This window comes from Metarhizium robertsii, assembly GCF_000187425.2.
Source record: "Metarhizium robertsii ARSEF 23 chromosome Unknown MAA_Scf_2, whole genome shotgun sequence".
NCBI lineage: Eukaryota > Fungi > Ascomycota > Sordariomycetes > Hypocreales > Clavicipitaceae > Metarhizium > Metarhizium robertsii.
The window spans coordinates 1,470,531-1,492,419 of NW_011942160.1; the positions used below are offsets into that span (position 1 = coordinate 1,470,531).

Below are 21,889 nucleotides of genomic sequence, written 5' to 3' on the forward strand. Positions count from 1 at the left end.
ACACCCGGGCTGGTATCCCTGTCACTTTCAAAGAAAAAAAAAAGTATCTGGGCCTGGCAAATGTACGAGACGGAGATAGCTCAAGCGCACTCAAAGAGTGAAAGTTGTTCAACAACGACGCAATCATGGCAATGATTGACGTCTCACGGCAGAGGCGGTCGCTTCTAACTGATGCGACCGTATTGCATCATCTGCCCCCGGAATTACTTGACATTATCCGGCAGCAATCAACGACAAAACTCTTGGACGCAGTGACACAGGCGGCGCTGTGCCCGCCACTTACAGAGCAAGTCTTTGTGCATTTTGAAAATGTCTTTCCCGATATATGTGCACGTTGGATTCTCAACGCCACAAATGAGTCACTTCATATAAGGACTGCAGCATCGTTTGCGAGGTTATTACCATTTGCGCCATATCTGGCTTCTTTTCTTCGATGCACCGACGACGTTTCTTCCATGACGGCGCAGCCTTCATCCCTGCAACTGTTACTGCCCAAATTTGACCAGTCTTCATTGTCAAGGTTAGATGGGCAAAGCCTTTTGGAAAGTCTGATTACGGCATGGAGACTTTTGAATTTTGATTTCAGGACGTATAGCCCTCTTGCATCAGCTTCATGCATGCAAGCTCTGTTCCAGCATGAGAGCCTACCAGTCAGATACCTTGCCATTCGGGTATTCTGCTTATTGCTACACGCGTCAGATTTCAAGCTCGAGGCTCTGATTCATGAGCATGTTGGAAAGGAAGAGGCCGTGACCGGAAGCCTGGATGGCGCCTTGGTGGATTTTGGGTTTCTCTCGTTGTATGAGCAGAGCCGAGCGCAACGGGTGCTTGCTTTACAAACTCAACTCAAGTGTGAAGAAGATACTGGTGAGGAAAAAGAATGTTTGCAGACGCTTACACCGTACGTTGTCTCATATGGAAACGTCTTGCTCCCTCGACCGCATGGCCCTGTTGGTGATCCTTCTTCACTCGTCATGACCAACACTACCACCAGAAATCTCGAACGTTTAGCAACCTTATTACGAGATGCGGATCCAATTATGCTCTATGGAATGGCTGGGGTAGGCAAGACATCACTCATACACGAAATCGCCACGCAGCTCGGCATGTACTCCAACATGGTCACACTCCACTTGAACGATCAAACAGACGCGAAGATGTTAGTGGGCTTATACGCAACAGACAGTAAACCAGGGAGCTTCCAGTGGCGGCCAGGTGTTTTGACGACTGCAGTCAGGGAAGGCCGATGGGTCCTGGTTGAGGATCTCGATAGGGCGCCAACAGAAGTGCTTAGCACTCTCCTTCCTCTAATTGAGCGTAAAGAGTTGCTCATTCCAAGCCGTGGAGAACGAATCAAGGCTGCCAGTAGCTTTCGACTCTTTGCTACTGTTCGAACATCACGAGGACTAAACGGCCGAGAGAATTTACCCTCCCTGGTTGGTATGCGGTTTTGGCAAACCCTCTACACGGATCCCCTTACTCAGTCAGAGCTGGAAGAAGTCGTCCTACAAACCTACCCTATACTGCGCAAATTTGTACCGGGAATTCTCGCCGTTCACGGACGATTAGCTCAACTGGGTAGTAATGTCAGCCTCATGTCTCGCGAACGGAGTGTGATGGACCGTCAAGTTAATCTCCGTGATCTTTTGAAGTGGTGCCGCAGACTAAAGGAGTGCTTGCTCACTGCAGGTTCTACAAATGGGGATGAGCCTATTAGCGAAACGACACGAGACTGGATGTTCATGGAGGCATTAGACTGCTTCGTTGGCAGCTGTCCCGATGTTGAACTGGGTAGAGTCTTGACTTATGCAATTGCGGAGGAAATGCACTTGTCCAAAGATTGGGCAGACCACTATTTGTCTGCCAATATACCCCCTTTGGAAGAAAATGACCGTGCATTTTGCATCGGACGAGCTCAGCTACGAAAGAAGAGACTACACTCTAGATTGCAAAAGCCAAAACGCCCATTTGCAAGCACAGCTCACGCCAAAAGGCTGTTGGAACAAATTGCGGTGGCAGTCAAGCTCGAAGAACCTGTACTGTTGGTTGGTGAAACAGGTATAGGCAAGACTACTGTTGTCCAGCAACTGGCCGATTCATTAGGTCATAAGCTCATTGCGGTGAATCTATCGCAACAGAGCGAGGTTGGCGACCTGCTTGGCGGATTTAAGCCGGTCAATGTGCGCAGTCTTGCGGTGCCCCTAAAGGAGGAATTTGAGGACTTATTTGCTGCTACGGGAATATCTGCATCCAAGAACCAGAAGTACTTGGAGCAAGTTGGCAAATGCTTCGCCAAGTCACAGTGGTCAAAACTGTCCAAGCTCTGGAGAGAGGCGCCAAAAATGTTCACCAAAATTGTGACTGAGCTCGAACGCAGCCAAGGAGACCAGGGAGAAGCTCGAGATGGCGATGCACAACCCGCAAAGCGTCGGAAGACGCTGTCGAAGCTGCAAACGCTCCTAGAGCTGCGACCACGATGGGACTCCTTTTCACGGAATTTGGAACAATTTGATGTCCAGATATCCGGAGGATCGGGGGCTTTCGCCTTCAGCTTTGTGGAAGGCAACCTCGTTAAAGCCGTTCGCAATGGCGACTGGGTGCTTCTAGATGAAATTAACCTTGCGTCTCCTGATACCTTGGAAAGTATTGCAGATCTCCTAACCGGCCCCAGTGAGCGGCCTTCGATTCTACTCTCAGAAACGGGAGAAATCGAGAAAATTGTGGCACATCCCGATTTTCGTATATTCGGTGCCATGAATCCTGCAACAGACGTCGGAAAACGTGACCTACCCATTGGTATTCGCTCACGCTTTACCGAGCTTTATGTCAAAAGCCCCGATACAGACCTCAAGGACCTTCTCACCATCATTAGAACTTATATGGGCAATACAAGCACAAAGAGTGACCAAGCTGCAGATGATATTGCACGGCTGTACTTGAACACCAAGCGTATGGCCGAGGAAAGGCGCCTGGTTGATGGCGCAAATGAAGTTCCTCACTTCAGTTTGCGAACATTGACCAGAGTCTTGAGCTATGTTAGTAACATTGCGCCGCTTTACGGTGTTCGCCGTGCACTGTACGAGGGCTTTTCTATGGGCTTCCTGACTTTGTTGGACAGAGACTCTGAGAAAATGTTGTTGCCACTAATCTATCACCACCTTCTGGACAAGCATGGCAATCCGCAGTCATTATTATCACAGCCCCCCAAGCACCCAAATGACGGTCGTCAATATGTCAAGTTTCAGAACAGAAACCATGATCGTCATTACTGGTTGTTTCAAGGCGACCAGACTCCAATTGAACGAGATGACTACATCATTACCCCCTACGTTGAACGAAACCTTCTAAACTTGGTCCGAGCAACCTCGACAAGACGATTCCCTATTCTCATTCAAGGCCCAACATCCGCGGGCAAAACCAGCATGATTGAATATCTGGCCAATTTCACTGGTAACAAGTTCGTTCGCATCAATAATCACGAGCACACAGATCTTCAGGAGTATTTAGGGACCTATGTATCAGGCCCTGATGGAAAACTACGCTTTCAAGAGGGGTTGCTTGTTCAAGCCATGAGACAGGGTCATTGGATCGTGCTTGATGAACTGAACTTGGCACCTACCGATGTACTGGAGGCTCTAAACCGACTCCTGGACGACAATCGCGAGCTTCTGATCCCTGAAACGCAAGAAATCGTCAAGCCTCACGAAAATTTCATTCTGTTTGCGACCCAGAACCCTCCTGGCCTGTATGGAGGTAGAAAAGTTCTATCTCGAGCCTTCAGGAACAGATTTCTGGAACTTCATTTCGATGATATTCCTGAGGATGAACTTGAGTACATCCTCCAACAGCGGAGCCGAAACACCTCGCCACCTGACTGTCGACGCATTGTGACGGTATACAAGGAGCTTTCTCGGCTTCGGCAAACAAGCAGGCTTTTTGAGCAAAAGGATAGTTTCGCAACTTTGCGAGACTTGTTCCGGTGGGCGCTGAGAGAAGCCGACACAAGAGAAGAAATTGCTGCGCACGGTTTTATGCTCCTCGCAGAAAGAGTCCGCAATGACGAGGAACGTATTGCTGTCAAGGAAGTTATCGAGAAGGTCTTCAAGGTCAAATTGGACCCCCAAGAATTGTACTCTGCCTCAAAAGCCCCTGAGCTGAAGAATTTGACCCAGAAAGCAAATGCTCAAGGCGTGGTTTGGACTCATGCGATGCGGAGATTGTACGTTCTAGTTTCTCGAGCTATTCGAAATAATGAGCCTGTTCTATTGGTTGGAGAGACTGGTTGTGGCAAGACTACAGTCGTTCAACTGCTCGCAGAAGCCCTCAACCAAGAACTGCACATTGTGAATGCTCATCAAAACACGGAAACTGGAGATCTTATTGGGTCTCAAAGACCTGTCCGCAACCGTGGCGCCATTCTTGAGGCCATACGCACAGATTTGAAGGTCGTTTTTGAATCTCTAGGCATGGAAATTCCAGCGTCTGTGGAAGAAAATGTGGAACAGTACAAAGCCCTCCCCCAAACAGTCAAGGACACAGTGCCCCAGTCTATTCGGGACCGACTGGCAGGAAATGAGAGCAGGTCAAAGGCATTGTTTGAGTGGTCTGATGGCGCATTGGTCGAGTCTATGAGAAATGGCCACTTCTTCTTATTAGACGAAATCTCGCTGGCGGACGATTCCGTGCTGGAAAGACTCAATTCTGTTCTTGAGCCCCAGAGAACGTTGCTTCTGGCAGAGAAAGGCATTGATAATTCTTTCGTTGTGGGTGCTGATGGATTTCAATTCTTTGCTACGATGAACCCTGGGGGTGACTTTGGCAAGAAAGAGCTTTCACCCGCCCTACGAAATCGATTCACGGAAATCTGGGTACCCCCTTTGTCCGAAAGCGAAGATATATATGATATTGTCAAGACCAAGCTTGTAGATGGATCTAAGCATTTGGTTGATGCCATGGTTGACTTCGCGTCCTGGTTCGCCAGGAAATTCCGGTCCATGGCAACGAGCGCGTTCTCTGTTCGAGAAATTTTGGTTTGGGTTCAGTTCATCAATAGCTTCAAAGCCGACGATCCCATCATCTCGTTCGTCCATGGTGCCTCAGCCATCTTCGTCGACAGTATCGGTGCCAATCCTTCAGCCATTTTAGCCACTGATCTGAAAACCGTCAATGCCCAAAGACAGGAGTGTCTGAACAAGTTGGGTGAACTCATCGGCCAGGACGTATCAAAAATCTACCCGACGGAGCCGATGCTTTCAATAACTGATAATCTTCTGTCCATTGGTGACTTCAGTATATCGCGTGATCCAACGGGCTCTGCAGACCCTACTTTCGCATTCCATGCCCCTACAACGAGACTCAATGCGATGAGAGTCGTTCGAGCACTGCAGATGAGAAAGCCAATATTACTCGAAGGCAGTCCTGGTGTAGGCAAAACAACGCTGGTTGCCGCATTGTCCCAGGCCTGTGGCCGACCACTGACAAGAATTAACTTGTCTGATCAGACTGACTTGATGGATCTTTTCGGTACCGATGTCCCTATCGAGGGTGAAGAAGCTGGAAATTTCGCGTGGCGAGACGCTCCTTTTCTCCAAGCAATGCAAAAGGGCGAATGGGTCCTTCTAGATGAGATGAATCTTGCATCACAGTCTGTTTTAGAAGGCTTAAACGCATGTCTCGATCATCGTGGCGAGGTGTACATCTCCGAGCTTGACCAGGTTTTCAAGAGGCACCCCGATTTCCGGTTGTTCGCAGCTCAGAACCCTCACCACCAAGGAGGTGGTCGCAAAGGTCTGCCAAGCTCTTTTGTGAATCGTTTTATCGTCGTCTATGCGGATGTCTTTAAAGACGAGGACCTGAAACTCATTGCCTCCCACAACTTCCCTCAGCTGAGTGAAGAAGTTATAGCTCATTTAATTGAGTTTGTGTCCAGGCTCGAACACCAGATTGTGGTCGAAAAAACCTTTGGCTCTCAAGGGGGGCCTTGGGAATTCAATCTTCGAGACGTCCTAAGATGGCTACACCTTTTGAGGTCCTCCGACCCCTTTCTCAAGACTGCCCAGATGGACGATTTCCTTGACATTGTTGTTAGGCAACGATTCCGCACATCGAGAGATAGGGCAGAGGTTGACAAGTTATTTGCCCGTGTCATTGGATGGGAACCACGGGCCCACAATCACGTTCATAACTTGAACTCTCAGTGCGGTCAGATTGGTTTTGCCGTATTACCCAGGAACTTGAATGTACAACCCGAGGGCTTGCCCAACATCAATATCGTTCCTCGGCTTGCTGAACTGGAGTCTATCATGATTTGTGTGAAACAAAACATTCCATGCATCTTGGGGGGCCCTTCAGGTTATGGCAAGTCATCGTTGTTGAGCTATGTTGCTGCTCTATCTGGTAAACAGCTCGTGGTGTTCCCCATGAACGCAGATATCGACACCATGGACCTTGTTGGTGGTTTTGAGCAAGCTGATCCTCTCAGGGAAGTCAATGCAGCCCTGGTTGATCTTCGCGAATATCTTCAAGATTCTGTCATGACCCTCGTCCCATCAGCCGCTCCCGGAGAAGTTTTACATTTATTACATCTTCTTGACAGACACAATGGTGACCATGAAAGCCTTACAGCCATCCTGATCTCGATCAAATCCTTGCTCGAACAAGTATCATCCGATACCGAGGTGGGGGTAGCCCTTACTAGGATGAAGCAATTATTGGAAGGTCCTTTGGTTCTTGCGAACCCACGATTCGAGTGGCTAGATGGTGTTATTATAAAGGCTTTGGTTACTGGTCAGTGGCTTGTTTTGGATAATGCCAACATGTGCAACGCCTCTGTTCTGGACCGACTCAACTCTCTCCTGGAGCCTAATGGATTTCTGAGCATCAATGAGCATTGTGACTCAGATGGAAAACCAAGAATCATCAGGCCCCATCGAGATTTCAGGATCTTCCTTACGATGGATCCCAAGTACGGCGAACTCTCGCGTGCCATGAGAAACCGGGCTATCGAGATTCATATTAATTCTCCTCCGCCAGAATCGGTGCCGTGCCTGGACAAAGTTTCCGCCATCGAAAGCGGACTTCAGCGATATCATGACTCAAGGCTGCCATCAAACGCCTCTGCTGGCGATATTTCGATAGACACATTCCAAGTCGCCGTTGACAACCTGTCCCTGGATGACGGGGCACTTCTTGGTCGATTTGTGAATCGAGGTACCACTGACGAGACTTCACGCTCTGTCTTCACTGATTTGCTCCAGTTTCTTAAGACAACTCAAGGGTCTCATATCTTGCGCAATATAATGCAACTCTACGCAACACTTTCGTCCGATACTATCGCAGACTTTCCCCAGGCGTTGCCTATTCATCCATTGAATAATGAAATTGCGATCAAGTTGCTTGAGAACGAAACATCAGCGCACTGGATGGGAACGTGCTATGAGACCTCTCGCCGCCTGCATTGTATCCGTCAAATCATCAAGAAACACCACAGCCAAGCTCAGTCTGCGAAACTAGGCTCCTTGAGTCGCTTACAACGATCTCTCATCAGCGATCGGGTTGCTGCTGTATCCAAAGACTCAACCGTTAAACTTGCAGGATTCCTCTCGTCGATAATGGTCTCTATTGAGACATACTTGGATCAGGAAGTAGACTCAACCGAAAATTTCCTCGCAAGACGCCACCTTCTTGAGATCCTTGGGCTTTATCTTGAGTTGACAATATGCCTGTCTTCGAGCCATGAGTTTGATGAGGCCTACTTCCAGGCTCATATTGGCCTTGGTCTAAGAAAACTTGAGGAATTTAGCCAGATGATGACGGGGGAAACTGACTCTACATTCCTATCCCAGGCCCTTGGCCAGTTGCGGAGTGACTTCAACTCTGGCTTCCAACTGTCCACTGGTTTGAGCATGGAGGTCCTGTGGAATACGTTCAGACCCATTCCCATTGCGAACAAGGCTGTTTTCGATCGCTCAGTTGAAGTCGACCAACTAGCCTCGAGATTTGATGCCCTTCGGTGGAAGGCATCCGCTTCCATTTTCGACTTGTCCAAAGCTCAGCAAACTCTGGCAACGACTTACAAGGTAGTTAGAGATGACTCTGTTCCCACCGAACAACTTGTGGCAGATTTGACTACGGCAATTCAAGACCTCGAAACCCGCATTGGACAGGAGGCTCAAGAGACGGTACCCTTTTTTGCTAGTGATTTTGAGAACCTGAGACAGTTGTCCATACTTCGATCCTTGGCCAATGACTCGTTAACTCCCGAGCTCGATAACCAATTAGTCATTTTGTCAAACCTCCCTACCAAGGCCATTATGACGCTTGCTAGCGCTTCTGATAGAGCATTCAATCTACAGTCTCTTTCTTACCTGGCTCACCAGGGCATCTTTTCTTGGGACGGCAAACTGACTACATCTTTGTGGCAGAAACTTCATGGCTTACGAAATGTCAATCTGAGCTCTTTGGCTCTTCTGGAAACAGAACTTCCCGTTGTTGGGAAGCATTTAACTGGATTAAGTCCAGAAATTTCAGCAGATCCTCTTGTAAACCTCAATGATCTGCTTTGGAAATTGATGTTGGACACCTTTGAAGCCCATGACTCTTCACTGCAGAATACTCTGGGTGCTATATTCTCGGAGGCTGAGGTCAATATCAGCTCAATTTCCGCGCTTGCTGTGAATGGACTCGGTTCCAGTACCTCTTTTAACGATCTCCTTCAAGATATTGACTCTGTACATCTTCGACAAACCACTGCGGATCATTTCATTCCTTCGGTTGTGGGGATTATTGCCTCGAAAGCCAATCCAAATAAAGCCGCCTATTTTTCGGCTCTTGCATGGCTTCAATTCAGCATTGGTTTAGTCAAGCTCTACGTTCCCGACCGCATCTTCGATCCCCAGCTTCAGCCGAAAGTGGAACTCAAGTTCTTTGAACAGCTTGAGGCTTCATTGCAGGGAAAGCTAGCCGCATTCAAGGCCTTTCAAACCAGCTTCACGGGACAGGAAACAAGCGCTAGGATTCAATTGATCCATCAACAGCTTGATAAGCTTGGTCCAGCACCAAAGGAAATTCAGCCTGTCTTCCGCCCTGAGAGATCTGAGCTCCACCAACTTCATGCTGAATTCTCAAATATCCTGAAGACAATCACCGGCCCCAGTCTATCTGGCGTTATGAAGGACCTCAACTCGGACTCAGACAACGGGGTTGCGGGTGCCCTACATCTAATTCGGGAAAATATTTCTCGATTGGTAGATCGCATTTCTTCCCGATTTGAAGCATATCAAGATATGGGACGACCTACTGTCAACATTCTTCGTTGTCTTTTAGTTGGTCTCTCGCTCTGTGACACTTCCAAGGCTGCGAATCTAGAGCCATCTACTTTGCGACTCGTAGAATCCACGCCATTTTTTGGCCTCAAGACACAGGATGTCTCGCTCCGCCGCATAGGGACCAAATCATTTGAATTCCTAAGTCTGATGAGCGCAAATGTGGCGGTCGGTGGTCTCCAGGGCCTCTCCTCGGCCGACCGAGAGGCTGTGTTTGAATGCTTTCACAGCTTCTATGATGACTGGAACAAAAAACTCGATGCTGACAGGAAAGCTGAGGCGGCACGAACTAGCATGTATCGCTTCCGGGGCACCCTCGAAGATGAAGAGGAATTCGATGCGATGGAGTTCAACGAGCTATTTCCCACCTTTGATGACGAAGATTCCGCTGTTCGCAAGGATATTAAGCCAGACCAAGTTCGAGATACATCGTTGAAGGTGGCGGATTCGCATCGCAGAATCTTCTTTGAGCAACAAGACCCTCAAGATGCACTCCGAGAATCGTGCATGGCTGCCGGTCAGCGCGTCGTTGGTGAGCTGCAAGACTACACAACTATCGATCGCAGTATCAACTCAAAGATGCTGGCAAGCACACTGCTTCTTCTGGGCGAGAAGATGGACGAGCTACAATCCTCATCTTCTACGAAGACGTACAACTTCTACACCGATGCCAACTTGGCTGAAGCACGGCAGCTTGTTTCTTTGGCCCACCAGATCAAGGCCCGCTTCCGCGAGCTACAGCTTGTAGATGAAATTGGCCACATGCAGCCTTTGGCTGATGTGATCCAATCTTGCGACAAGCTCTTGGAACAAGTCCATGGGGAGCCGTTGGCCAAGCTTCTACCAAAGGTCGAACAGCTGCATGCTCACGTTTACGAATGGCAATTTGGCGGATGGGCTAGCAAAACATACGCGGTCCTCTCTCTTCACAACTTGCTTACCGACACTGTCATTCGATGGCGACGTCTCGAGCTTTCCACATGGGCGAACCTCTTCGACATGGAGCAGAAGAAATGCCAAGATGACGCTTATTCGTGGTGGTTCGTCGCTTACCAAGTCGTAGTTGCAGTTCCGCTCACCATGGTAGACTCGCGTTCTGAAATGCAAGCCTATGCCAAGTCGTTGGTCGAGAATCTGGAATTGTACTTTTCAAGCTCCATTGTTGGCCAGTTTAAAACCCGCGTTGCGCTGCTACGTCAATTATTGAGCCACCTCGACATGTTGGCGCAAGATTATCCTGCTTTAGATGCCATTTGCGTAGCGGTGGACAACTTTGTGCAGTATTACACGCGCTATGAAAAGACGGCCGAGGAAGCCATCCAGAAAGGCCGAACCCCAATCGAGAGGAAGATGAAAGACGTTCTCCTCATGGCAAGCTGGAAAGATACCAATATCAATGCGCTTCGGGAGAGTGCCCGCAAATCTCACCAGAAGCTGTTCCGGCTGATTCGAAAGTTCCGAGGAGTTTTGGGCCAAGAGATGAAGATGTTTATAGCTCAAGGGCTTCCCGACGAGAGTTTGACCATCGGAACAAGTACGGAATCTGAACCTATTGCATCGGACCTGCCAACGGTTAAAATAGAGGCGCTGAATGCATTGCTACCTGGGTGGCTTCCGGATCATAAGAGGCTTGCCAATCTGCCAAAGACCATCTCCGTAATGAGGAAGATCACATACAGTCCCGAGATGTCAAGCAACATGTCAAACCTTGTTCTGGATTTTGTCACTGAGCTGAATACGTCCATGGCTGAGCTGCGTAAGGAGACGCCATCAATTCTCAATGACGAAAACAAGGACCAAATTAAGCATCTCAAGACAAGAAAACGGAAACTCTTTGCGGATACGCTACGGGATCTGCGAACGATGGGGCTACAGCATAATTTATCACAAGATAAGTTGGCGGAGCAGAATTCACTGGCTGTTGTTCTGTCGTCACTCGCGGCAGTCAAGTCCCCCGAATCAGCAGCAGCGAAGGAAGCTGAGTACTATTTGCACAAAACGTTAGATCTTGCCCCGAGGGCTAGAGAAGCTTCTCGAGAACATTCTGATGACCTCACGGGCGCTGAGGTGGCAAGAAGTGTAGGGTTCGTTGAGGGTTTGATCAGCTTCAACCTCACCCAACGCCAGAGCCTTGGCGCCGCTACCCAACTCCGAGAAAGTTTGCAACAGGCAGTTCAGGAATTCAAAAATCTGGGCAACGCTGCGAAGAATGGCACGCTTGTTCACCAAAGATTTGACGGCGACTGGACACACTTGGTGCAATGGCTTGGTCCTGCCATTCAATTTGCTATCCGCCTTACTGAGACACACGGGAAAATTGGAAACATTGATAATAAGGCCGTGATCCAGGAATTGCAGGAGTGGGCAACGCGTCTGGCAGCTAGATCTGCAGCACTTAAAACCTTGGTGCAGTTGCCCGTTGGAATCAGCTCAGTGGCACATGACAAGATGAGAGAAGTTGTATTGAAAGATTTGGATGAGATTGATCACAGAATTGGCCAATTGGTTGAGATTCGTGAAGATTTGGCATTCATTCTTTCTCATCTTAAAGCCTGGACCAAAACTGAATCCAGAAGCTATGACAGTTCTATCGGAGACACAACGTTGGATACATTCGCCAACGCCGTGTCCAGTCTGGCCGACACAGTACTTGTTGCGATTGAAAATGCCAAGAAGAAGGGCGTTGTCGTTCCCAGAGAGCCTGGCGAGCCTGGCTGGTTAACGAAACATTGTGAGGGCTTCTTTGCCATGATCGACCAGTTGCGGATGAACAATGTGGAGCGAACAGTTCGCCGCTGTACTGACACGATACGACAAATTCAACTTGACGATGAGCAAACAAGCACCGCAGCTGCGTGTGTCATCAACATTGCTTCCCCGATACTGGACCAGTTCTTGACGCTTTGCTCGCGTTCCATAGGCCAGGGGTTGGAAATGCACCGCGCCTCCGTACACATGGCATACAATTTAACCAAGGCTTTTAATCAGATTGTTTCCCAAGGTTTCTGCACACCACAAGAAAAGTCGGACGAGACATCGGGCGATGCTGGACAACTAGAGGCTGGCACCGGTCTGGGCGACGGCGAGGGTGCACAGGACATCAGCAAGGACATTCAACCTGATGAAGATCTTACGGAATTGGCCCAAGAAGCCAATAAGGAGAAGAATGAAGATATCCAAGACGAAAAGGATGCGGTGGACATGGCAGACGAAGATCTGGAAGGAGAACTGGGCAGCGTTGCTGGAGAGGATGAGGACGAAGGTTCCCAGAAAGGTGATGAGAAAGAGGAAGAGGAGGATGACATGGATGAAGAGGCCGGTGATGTTGATGACCTTGATCCTACGGCGGTCGACGAGAAGATGTGGGACGGCAATGATGATGATGACAATGCTGACAAAGACCAACAAGGAAACGAAGCAAAGGGTCAACAACAACATGACGAGCAAATGGCAGCAGATGAGGATACAAAGCAAAAGGATGCCGAGAAGGAGCCTGAAGTTCGTGAGGAGAAGGAACAGCCGAGGGAAGGAGAAGAAGAAGAGGAGGCTGAAGCTGAGGAAGAAGATGTACATGCTCAAGAGGAGTTAAATCGGCAAGACCAAAATGTTCAAGAGAATGACGCGCTTGAACTCCCCGAGGACATGGAGCTAGATCTTGACGACAAAGAGGAAGTCTCAGATAACGATGACTTGGACGACCTATCCGACCCTGAAGGCGAGGCCGACCAGCCTGAAGAGCAACCAGCTGAGAAGGATGAAATTGATGAGGATATGGAGGATGCAGCGGGGCAGCAGTTGAAGGAAGAAGCTGGAGAAGTAGAAGACGAGATCGGTGAGGATGAGGAGGAGGTCCCGACTGGAGCTGATGAAGTCAAGGACGAAGTGGAATCCGATGTGGATGACGAAGCAGAAGAGGAAAGCAAGGAAGAAACGGCTCAAGATGTGACCCAACCTCCACAGGATAATGAAAATACGGATATTGACAATGCTGCTCCCAGCGACGTCAAGAGCACTGGGGTGGATCAAAATCAACAGTCAATGGATATTGACGACAAATTCCAAGCGCAAGCGGCGGAGCAGGAGCAAGGAGATATAGGAGATGGCGCAGCCGACCAAGATACCAGCGCGGGCAGCAAAGGCGCTACGTCCCGGTCAAACGAAACTGTAGACAAGAGTCAACAAGAAGACGATGACGAAAATTCCGCAAGAAGCGACCCGTTTCGCAAATTGGGCGATGCGTTGGAGAAGTGGCACCGTCAGAATGCAGATATCATGGACGCGAACCAGGAAGACTCCAATAACCAGAAGGCAGACGAAAGAGAAAATGCTGAACAGGGCCGGCAAGAGTACCAGCATTTGCAGAATGACGAGGCAGCCGCCGATACGCAAGCAATGGGAAATGCTGAGGAGGATGAGGTGCAGCCCATTGACGAGGCCATGGCTATCGATGACGAAGGCGAGAAGGACGACCCAACAAGCAACCGAATGGAGGAGGACGCGGATGATGAAGCCAAGGAGGCGCCAGACAAAATGGACCTTGGAGATTCCGAGGAGACCCGCGAGGCAGCAAATAGCAAAGAAGCAGATGATGGTCGGACCGGCGTACAAACTCGACAGGGCAACTACAACCAAGAAGAGACACCATCTGAAGCAGATGACGGAGTTGCAGAGGATGGCGAGCCGGACGATGGGCCCATCGAAGAAACATCGGAACAACTGTCTACGACGCACATTGGCGATGAAGCGCGGGTTCCTCGCGACTATGGAGAGTGTCTTCAGCAGTGGAGCGAGTTCCAGACCAAGTCTCATGCGCTTTCATTGAATCTGACTTCTCAGCTGCGGCTCATTCTGACGCCGTCTCAATCCACCAAGCTGTCGGGGTCGTTCAGGACGGGAAAGCGACTCAACATCAAACGCATCATCCCATACATCGCATCCAGCTACAAGCGTGACAAGATTTGGATGCGGCGTGCTATCCCGACCAAACGGACGTACCAGATTCTCCTCTGCGTGGACGACAGCAAGAGCATGGGAGAGTCCTCGTCGGGAAGCTTGGCCATGGAATCGCTGGTGATGGTGTCTCGGTCTCTGGCCATGCTAGAGGCCGGGCAGGTTGGCGTGGTCGGGTTCGGCGGCGACGTCTTCACGGCTCACGAGCTCACGGAGCCGTTTGCCTCGGACGCCGGGGCCAAGGTGCTGCAAAAGTTCAACTTCTCGCAGGATCGCACCGACATTGCGCTGCTCATCCGGCAGACTATCGACAAGTTCCGCGCGGCGAGGCAGCAATCTGGAGGCAATGGCGATCTGTGGCAGCTGGCCTTGATTCTGTCCGACGGGCTGACGCCGTCTCCGGCGCACGACGCAATCCGGCGGCTTCTGCGCGAGGCCATGGAGGAGAGAATCATGATTGTCTTTATCATCATGGACGACACTGGCAAGAAAAAGGGCGACAGCGTGCTGGAGCTCAAGGAGGCCAAGTTTGTCAAGGACGACAACGGGGAGAGCAGGGTGGTGCTCAAGCCGTATCTGGACACGTTCCCCTTCCAGTACTACTTGATTGTACATAACTTGGAGGAGTTGCCGACTGCACTGGCGGGCCTGTTGAGGACGTGGTTTGCCGAGGTCACGTCTTGATTTTGGGCGTAGTCACGGATATACCGGCATTGCATGGAGTTTTGTTATGTTTGTGTGGTTTAGTTTTGCATCGCTTGGAGTTTGGGCGTCTAGACAATGAGTAGATAGATATACAGGACGTTATGCAAGCAGATTTGCCCATTACAAAAAATGGATTTTGTTATCATGGACGTGGAGTGATGAATGCACCTGGCCATGCTAATATTCATAGACTGGCAATAATTGGAGCGAAACGACAACGGGCGAGCCAGCGCACAGGGGGGAGTTGAATTAACCCATATCTCCAAGAAGCAGCTCTTATGCCATGCCGTTCAGCCAACATTGAAGCTATTCACATGGACATGCGTGCAGCTGCCTTGCCACCGGTGCCCGTCGGATCCCGACGACAAAATGTCAAATGACACACTCGACGGTTCAGCTTGCCATGGCCCATGGGCAATCGCACGCATACCACGTCAGCTACACCTGTATATGCTTTTTTTTTTTTTTCGTTTCGTTTCGTTTCGTTTCTTTTCTTTTTTTTTCAACTTTAATTTTCAGCGTGGCCGCAACTTCCTACCTACGGCCGGACTCATGGCTCCTGCCCTACCAAAAGCAAACTGCCGTGACCCAATTAAAACAAGCCGCCTCCTCCCCCTTCAATGTTTCCTTCCCCCGCAATCATCCCATCACAGCCGTTAATGTCCACTAGCCAACGACAAGGGGGATTGACTTGACACTATTTTGTTTCACCGCTGTGTCGCAAACACAACCTAGCTGGTATTCCTCGCATCAACCCGCCGCGGCCCCGTGTCGTCAACCAACGACCAGCTCAGCCGTCGTCGAAACGGAGCAAGGAAGTTGGATCGAGGAATACGGGCCGTCACGGGGATGAATTCACTTCACGCGACGCAGCGCATCCTCGCCTCCGCTCCGTTGGCCCTGTGCGCGTCGTCCTCGGCCGCTCGCTCGATCCACCCTCGCCGCCTCCCGCATCCTCGGCACTTTACTGCCCCTCCTCCCTGTCGTCCCCGTCCCCGTCGTGCTACCTCCTCGACGGCCAACTTCACCCCTCCGACATCGTCGTCCTGTAGTCCAAGAGCGCTCCTTCCGCGCCAGCTTCGCAACATGGCTGGTCCTTCCGCCCCTACAGAGCTGCGCTTCAGTAAGTCATGTCCCTTCACGTCCACCACCGTCAACATTGAATTGACGTCCCACGCCCCGGGCCCTCGAGCTAATCGCCCACCGCGCGCAGAGAACCCCGCCGTCTTGTTCGTCATCACCGCCCGACCTGTTCTTCACGCGCGCGCCGCCTCACCAGCCAGTGCCGCGTCCGCACACCCGTACTGACGAGCTGCAGGGTCTGCGATCTCCAGGAAAAGTTCCGCAATGCCATCTACGAGTTCGATAGCATGTACGCCACCCTCACCCTCCCTCTCTCCCCCTCTCCCTCTCTCGTCCCCCGACGACGACGACGAAAAAAAAAAACTAACACCACGACCAGTGTAGCCACCACGACCAAGCTGCTCACCTTCGCCAACGCCGTCAACATCCCCGTCCACGCAACCACCCAGACGGCCGCCAAGCTCGGCCCTACCGTCCCCGCGCTCGCCTCTCTCCTCCCCTCGCCGCCGCACGACAAGACCAAGTTCTCCATGCTCATCCCCCCGCTGGCCGCCGCCCTGCCGCCCGCCTCGCGCGTCGCCCTCGTCGGCATCGAGTCCCACATCTGCATCACCCAGACCGCCCTCGACCTCCGCGACGCAGGCCACTTCCCCTACGTCATTGCCGACGCCGTCAGCAGCTGCAACAGGACAGAGGTCATCATCGCCCTCGACAGGCTGCGCGCCGAGCACGGCGTCACCGTCACCTCTTCTGAGAGCTGGATGTACGAGTGCATGGGCGACGCTTCCAACCCAGCCTTCAAGACCTTGATTGGCGTCGTCAAGGGTGCCGTGGCCGACACGAAAAAGGTGCTCGAGACGTTGCCGCCGACTTCCAAGATTTAGAATGACTTTTTAGATTTTCTTTTTTCCCCCTTTTCTCCCTTTTGTCATGTTGCGTATTTGCAAAAATACCACCTTTTCACTCTGCCATGAATGTAAAACCTAGGCATATTTGGTAGAGAACTTCTGTTGTTTTATTTCTACACTTCCTGCATCATGAGGTCGTGGCTGTAGTCGCTTCTGGCCTGATTCCATTGCCTCTCAAATGTGAATTACCTCCTCTACATGGCCCCCATCCCCTCCGCCCCTGGCCTGATTCCAAGAAGAAGAAAAAAAGAATCGACAGCACATCATGTAAGCATAAACAATGGACAAAGCTAGAGCAAACCTATTATGACACATAGCAATCACCCTCCTGCCGGTGAAGTCTTGGAAGCCTTGGTGGCCGGGGTCATCCACGAGAACGCAGAAGCCACTCCAACTGGGTTGGCAGATCGCGGCAGTGTTGCGCCCTTTTGATTCTCTCGATTCGAACTCTCCATCTTGAGCTCTGCACCTGAGCTGACAGACCGTTTAACATCCCAACGGCTGGCCACGCTGATGCCGCCGCCGCCACCATCACCGTTCAAGCTGACCTGACTCTTGCGTCTACCCTCAGTGGAGAATTTAGGCGGCAGGGGTGGCTCGTATGAAGCACCGGTTCGGGCCGAATTGGAGTTTGATTTTAGAGGTTTCAATACCTTCATGTTACGGCCACTGCGACCCGCCGGTTGGTAGCCACTCAGAGGGCCAGTCTCTCGCTGTGTCCCATCTGGCCCAGCGCCAGCGCCTTGTCGCCACGAACCCCATATCCCAGTAGAGGTTGATGATGACTCCCGTCGGGACACCTCTGAAGCGCTCGTGTCATCTTTTCCGCTTGTCTCGGAATAGTTTGCTTCTCGTCCGTGGTTGTCACTATCGCCGCCATGTTCAGAGGTTGCTTGCCGCTCCTCTGATTTGTGAGACTCCATATCCGACTCATGAGGTGATATTGGCTGAGCAGGCGCCGCTTTTTCGTGCAGCGTTGCTGGAGAGGGTGCGCCATTCCTACCATTATTCGAGGCCCGGCTGTCTCCTAGAACAAATGGTGTTGCCGTCGCATTCAATTTGGGCTTTTCCGGTGCCATGCTCGTCGTGTATATATACCGGAAAGCATCCTCATCCTCAGGCCGTACAAACGGAACTCGTAGCCGTTCTTGTTCATTTCCATACAGGACCATGGTGTTTTGTGAAAAGAGTACATCGGCTGAATGAGCCCTCAAGGCATCACTTCCAATATATATGCGAATGCCCTTACGATCGCCAATCGTACTGGACTGCTCGTTGCCCGTAACCTCGAACGCGACCGCCATGGAAGGAACTCCCCCCGTTGAGCTTCCATTGTGGCTTTCGTGTCGTGTAACCACTGCTTCGGCCAGATATACATTGAGCCTGATTCGATCAACTCCGTCAATATCTCGTTCAACTTCCCTGAAGAGATCCAGTTCTTTAAGCAAAGATGAATCGACGACGGACTTTTGGGAGCCGGTGCAAACGTCTGCGTACAAGAGAGTGCCGTGGGCGAAGTTTGTAGTAAGCCAGCATCGAACGATCGATGGCACGGTGCCTAGCACATACAGAGATACCGGTGGGCCGGGTATCTCGAACGAGGAAGAGTCGTCATCACCCCCTGCGTAGTTGGTATCAAGGCCCAGGCTACTGGCCCGACCGGATGCCAATGAATGGTGTGAGTGAACTGAGTGGCCGGCAGAGCTGTGTCTCCCATCAGATTTGTGGGACAAAGTGCGTTCCATCATAAGCCCGCTGCCAGGTCGTAAAGGCCCAAAGTCGCCCGAATGCCGGTTGCTTTGGCCACCCCAGCTGGAGCCATGCAAGGCGCTTTCATCGAACCTAACACTATTAGCTCGCGAAGCTGCACCCCGTCGCACAGGCTCTTCTTCAGCTGGGCCGAGATGGAGAGACCCGAGCAGTTGCTCCCCTTGCTCATCCAAGTCATCGAAAACATCATTGTGTGGTGTTTGGACAGGCCCTGTAGTCTAGTCAGCACTTGTATCTAGCTAATTTCAACGGTTTATATACCTTGGTGTGGCGTGCCGCCTAAAATTCCGGGAAACGGGGAATTCCACACTGATTTCAAAGCTGAATCATCCGCACTGCGTTTCTCTAATCTCAACAGCCGCTCCGCGTGATTGCTCTGGGTATATTGAACTTGTTTCACCTCCATCTGTAGGTTATACAGATCATCACGCGAGATGGGAAACCGAGTATCCATTCTTCAAGAGCAAAAAAAAAAACTCTTTTTGGCACAACACAAAGTAGGATGTACCAGGTTGTGCCAGGTCGGAAGATGGCATCAGTGTCTTGGTTGGTTGAATGGCGGTATGAAGGCAAATGATTGAGGGAACGAAAATATTTGTCGACACGTCTTGTTGTACAGTACTCTTGTAGAATTTCCTCCGTCACCCAGAAAAATACTAACAGAGTCGTTTGGCGCCTGGCTGAACTTCCTTTCTCGCTTCAAGACAACTCCGCCCCACGCATCATCAGGTCAAGACCTACGAGTGGCCCTGCAGCGCCGATGGCGATGGCCTTGCGCAAGCGCAACGGCTACACAACTTTCAAAATATTCCGATGGCACTGATTCGTGTTTATGGAAATGCTAGGAACGTCGGGACTCTGGGGATATCAGGATGCTGCGCCAACCGAAGTACAATAGGAGTGGAAATGCTTTCGAGGGTATCCGTTATCGTTGAATGTCTGGAAACTGAGGTGTGTTAGACGTAGTATTTGACGACTTATTGATTATTCGAGAGCCCGGTATTTGATAGAACGCTGCTTTCTCGTGCAGGAAAGTCGGATGCCGGGGGTGATTTATGGTTCTGATGAGTTCGTCACGGGAGCTGAACGAATTGGAATGCGCCGAGTTGATGGGTATCGAGGCGAGCCCAGGTGGATTTCCAGTTATTCAAGAGTTTTGGAGTGTTCAATCGATTCGGATCTTGGTAGAGTCGCGTGTTTGCAGGCCCTAGTGAATAGGGAAAGTGGTTGCAGAAGTTGGTGTTGAAGCGCTGTCGGGAGATGGAGGGATGAAGTTGAACGGTGACGAGTTAACAGTCTGGTGCTCGATAGGTTGGCCAAGTTGCTGAAAGGTGACGGCTCAGGGCCCCCCCTTCCTGCCTGCTCCTCCCTGGCCCCTGTGGGTATATCCGCGCTAAACTGAGACGGGCCAACGAGTGGGAGGAACCATTGGCAGGAGCGGTCCCGGAAGCTGCATGTCCCTGTTGTCTTGCATTTTTCAGGCACCTGAGGTACTTTCCGGAACAACAAAAATAAATAATAAAGGGATGTATTCTGACGATCCGGTAAAAGCTGAAAGATTGAGCCGTTTTGAAAACTGCGTAAGGATGGCATGATGAGACATGACATTTGCAGTCCTTTCGCATGGCCCACGTGGGCTCATAGTACGTTTTGGATCTAAAATAATAAGACATACCCCTCCATGCAGCACTCCTAGTCATTAATTGCACGGAGTTTTGGGGGTTTGGGGTCTAGGCAGTGAGGAATCACTGAGGACGACCGCGGCAATACTTCTTGAGTAATCGGTACGTATCGTTGAATTCATAGATAGAGGTGAACCGTTGGGGCTTGACTACATGTTCTCTTCACTGTTCAACGTACAGCCCCGTAAATGAAGCACGATTCTATTTTATCAATATCTATCAATATCTAATCTTTCGTATTGACTTGAAATGATGTCGCGAGTCGCACCACAGTTCACCACTCATTCCCTGAGAGGGTTCAGGACACGCCAGTCCGGGAAGACGTACCCTGATCTATCATCAGCAGCTAGGTTTGCCCATTCTTCTCCGATTAAATCCTTCAGTTCATCATAGAATACTCTGTAGGCCTCACCACTCATATGAATGCCATCTGGAAGAAGACTGTCCAATCCACCCGGCTTACCGTTCTCAGGGGAGCCCAACAAATGTCCACCCTGTATATAATCGTTTGGCGCCGCCATGCTGATAGCCTTGTCCATAATAGCTTTCCACAGATCAACTGAACTGACGTTTAGATTTTCACTGGCAACTTCTCGCGCCTTTTCCGCGTACGAGGCAGTGACCGCGGACAACCGAGCGGCGGGCGCGTGATCGTTTCCCCCAAGCTTTGTCAACTTGATCTCATCCACTGGGGGAGGGGTAACCAATAATATCTTTGGGTTGTGTGCTTGAATGTGTGGGTGTGTGACAATTCTTGTCAGGTTTTCTTTGTATTGGTCGATTGGGACATGCTGTGAAGAGGTGGGAATCGCGGCATCATTGGCGCCGAGCAAAACTACCTAACATAGAACCAAGGTTAGCTGGAAATCTGGAATGAAGGGACTCATGGTGCATACCAAGTATTTGATCTTGGGCGAAGTTTCTGTCGGCTTCGGGAAGATTTCGGAGAGAAACTTGACAGCATTGGCAGTGTTCCAACCTGAGAAGCCACGATTCACAACATCAAGCCGTCGAATGAATCCTGTGTAAGGATCAGTATCAATGAGACGAGAGCGGGTGGTTTGCCTTACGTGACTGCAGTTCAGCCTGCATGGAAAACCCGTCTTGCAGGTCGACAGAACGCTGCAATAGCGAGTCGCCAAACAGTACAAGCTGAGGATACGGGCCCTTTGTCCAAGTCAGCGCTGTGTTTTAAGCGTCCAGTGGTTTCACTTACAGCCATTTTGTCCAGATTGTACTGTGTACTCAGTCGATACGTCCGTGTAGAGAGTACGACTGTGTAGAGATGATATGGATCCGAATCGTGCAGCGAGATCCTAAGAATGACGTTGACGGGTCTGAGATGGACGGCAAAACGGAAGTTGGCGCACCACCTTTAAAAGGGCCTTGGGAACAAAAGAGCGCGAACAAAGAAAGGTATGAGGCTGAAGTCCCGTCAGAGTTCCATTCAAGCACCAGACCGCGAGCC

At 50.6% G+C, this 21,889-nt stretch overlaps 4 protein-coding genes across 4 annotated transcripts; 2 read left to right on the forward strand and 2 right to left on the reverse strand.

Moving 5' to 3' along the window:
- Nucleotides 1-125: 125 nt before the first annotated feature.
- MAA_05967 (ATPase, AAA-5) lies at nucleotides 126-14,957 on the forward strand (the record flags this gene model as incomplete). Its single annotated transcript, XM_007823965.2, has 1 exon — nucleotides 126-14,957. One exon carries the CDS (start codon nucleotides 126-128, stop codon nucleotides 14,955-14,957), a length of 14,832 nt encoding a protein of 4,943 aa, XP_007822156.2.
- Nucleotides 14,958-16,064: 1,107 nt separating this feature from the next.
- Nucleotides 16,065-16,945, forward strand: MAA_05966 (isochorismatase domain-containing protein 2A; the record flags this gene model as incomplete). The annotated part of the gene is made up of 2 exons (XM_007823964.1): nucleotides 16,065-16,207; nucleotides 16,297-16,945. The coding sequence occupies 2 exons, from the start codon at nucleotides 16,065-16,067 to the stop codon at nucleotides 16,943-16,945; spliced, it is 792 nt and encodes a 263-aa protein (XP_007822155.1).
- A 344-nt stretch (nucleotides 16,946-17,289) lies between these two features.
- On the reverse strand, nucleotides 17,290-19,193 carry MAA_05965 (ubiquitin carboxyl-terminal hydrolase 19; the record flags this gene model as incomplete). Its single annotated transcript, XM_007823963.2, has 2 exons — nucleotides 17,290-18,950; nucleotides 19,001-19,193. 2 exons carry the CDS (start codon nucleotides 19,191-19,193, stop codon nucleotides 17,290-17,292), a joined length of 1,854 nt encoding a protein of 617 aa, XP_007822154.2.
- Nucleotides 19,194-20,702: 1,509 nt separating this feature from the next.
- MAA_05964 (GDSL Lipase/Acylhydrolase family protein) lies at nucleotides 20,703-21,643 on the reverse strand (the record flags this gene model as incomplete). The annotated part of the gene is made up of 4 exons (XM_007823962.1): nucleotides 20,703-21,260; nucleotides 21,318-21,442; nucleotides 21,492-21,588; nucleotides 21,638-21,643. The coding sequence occupies 4 exons, from the start codon at nucleotides 21,641-21,643 to the stop codon at nucleotides 20,703-20,705; spliced, it is 786 nt and encodes a 261-aa protein (XP_007822153.1).
- Between the last annotated feature and the right edge of the window lie 246 nt (nucleotides 21,644-21,889).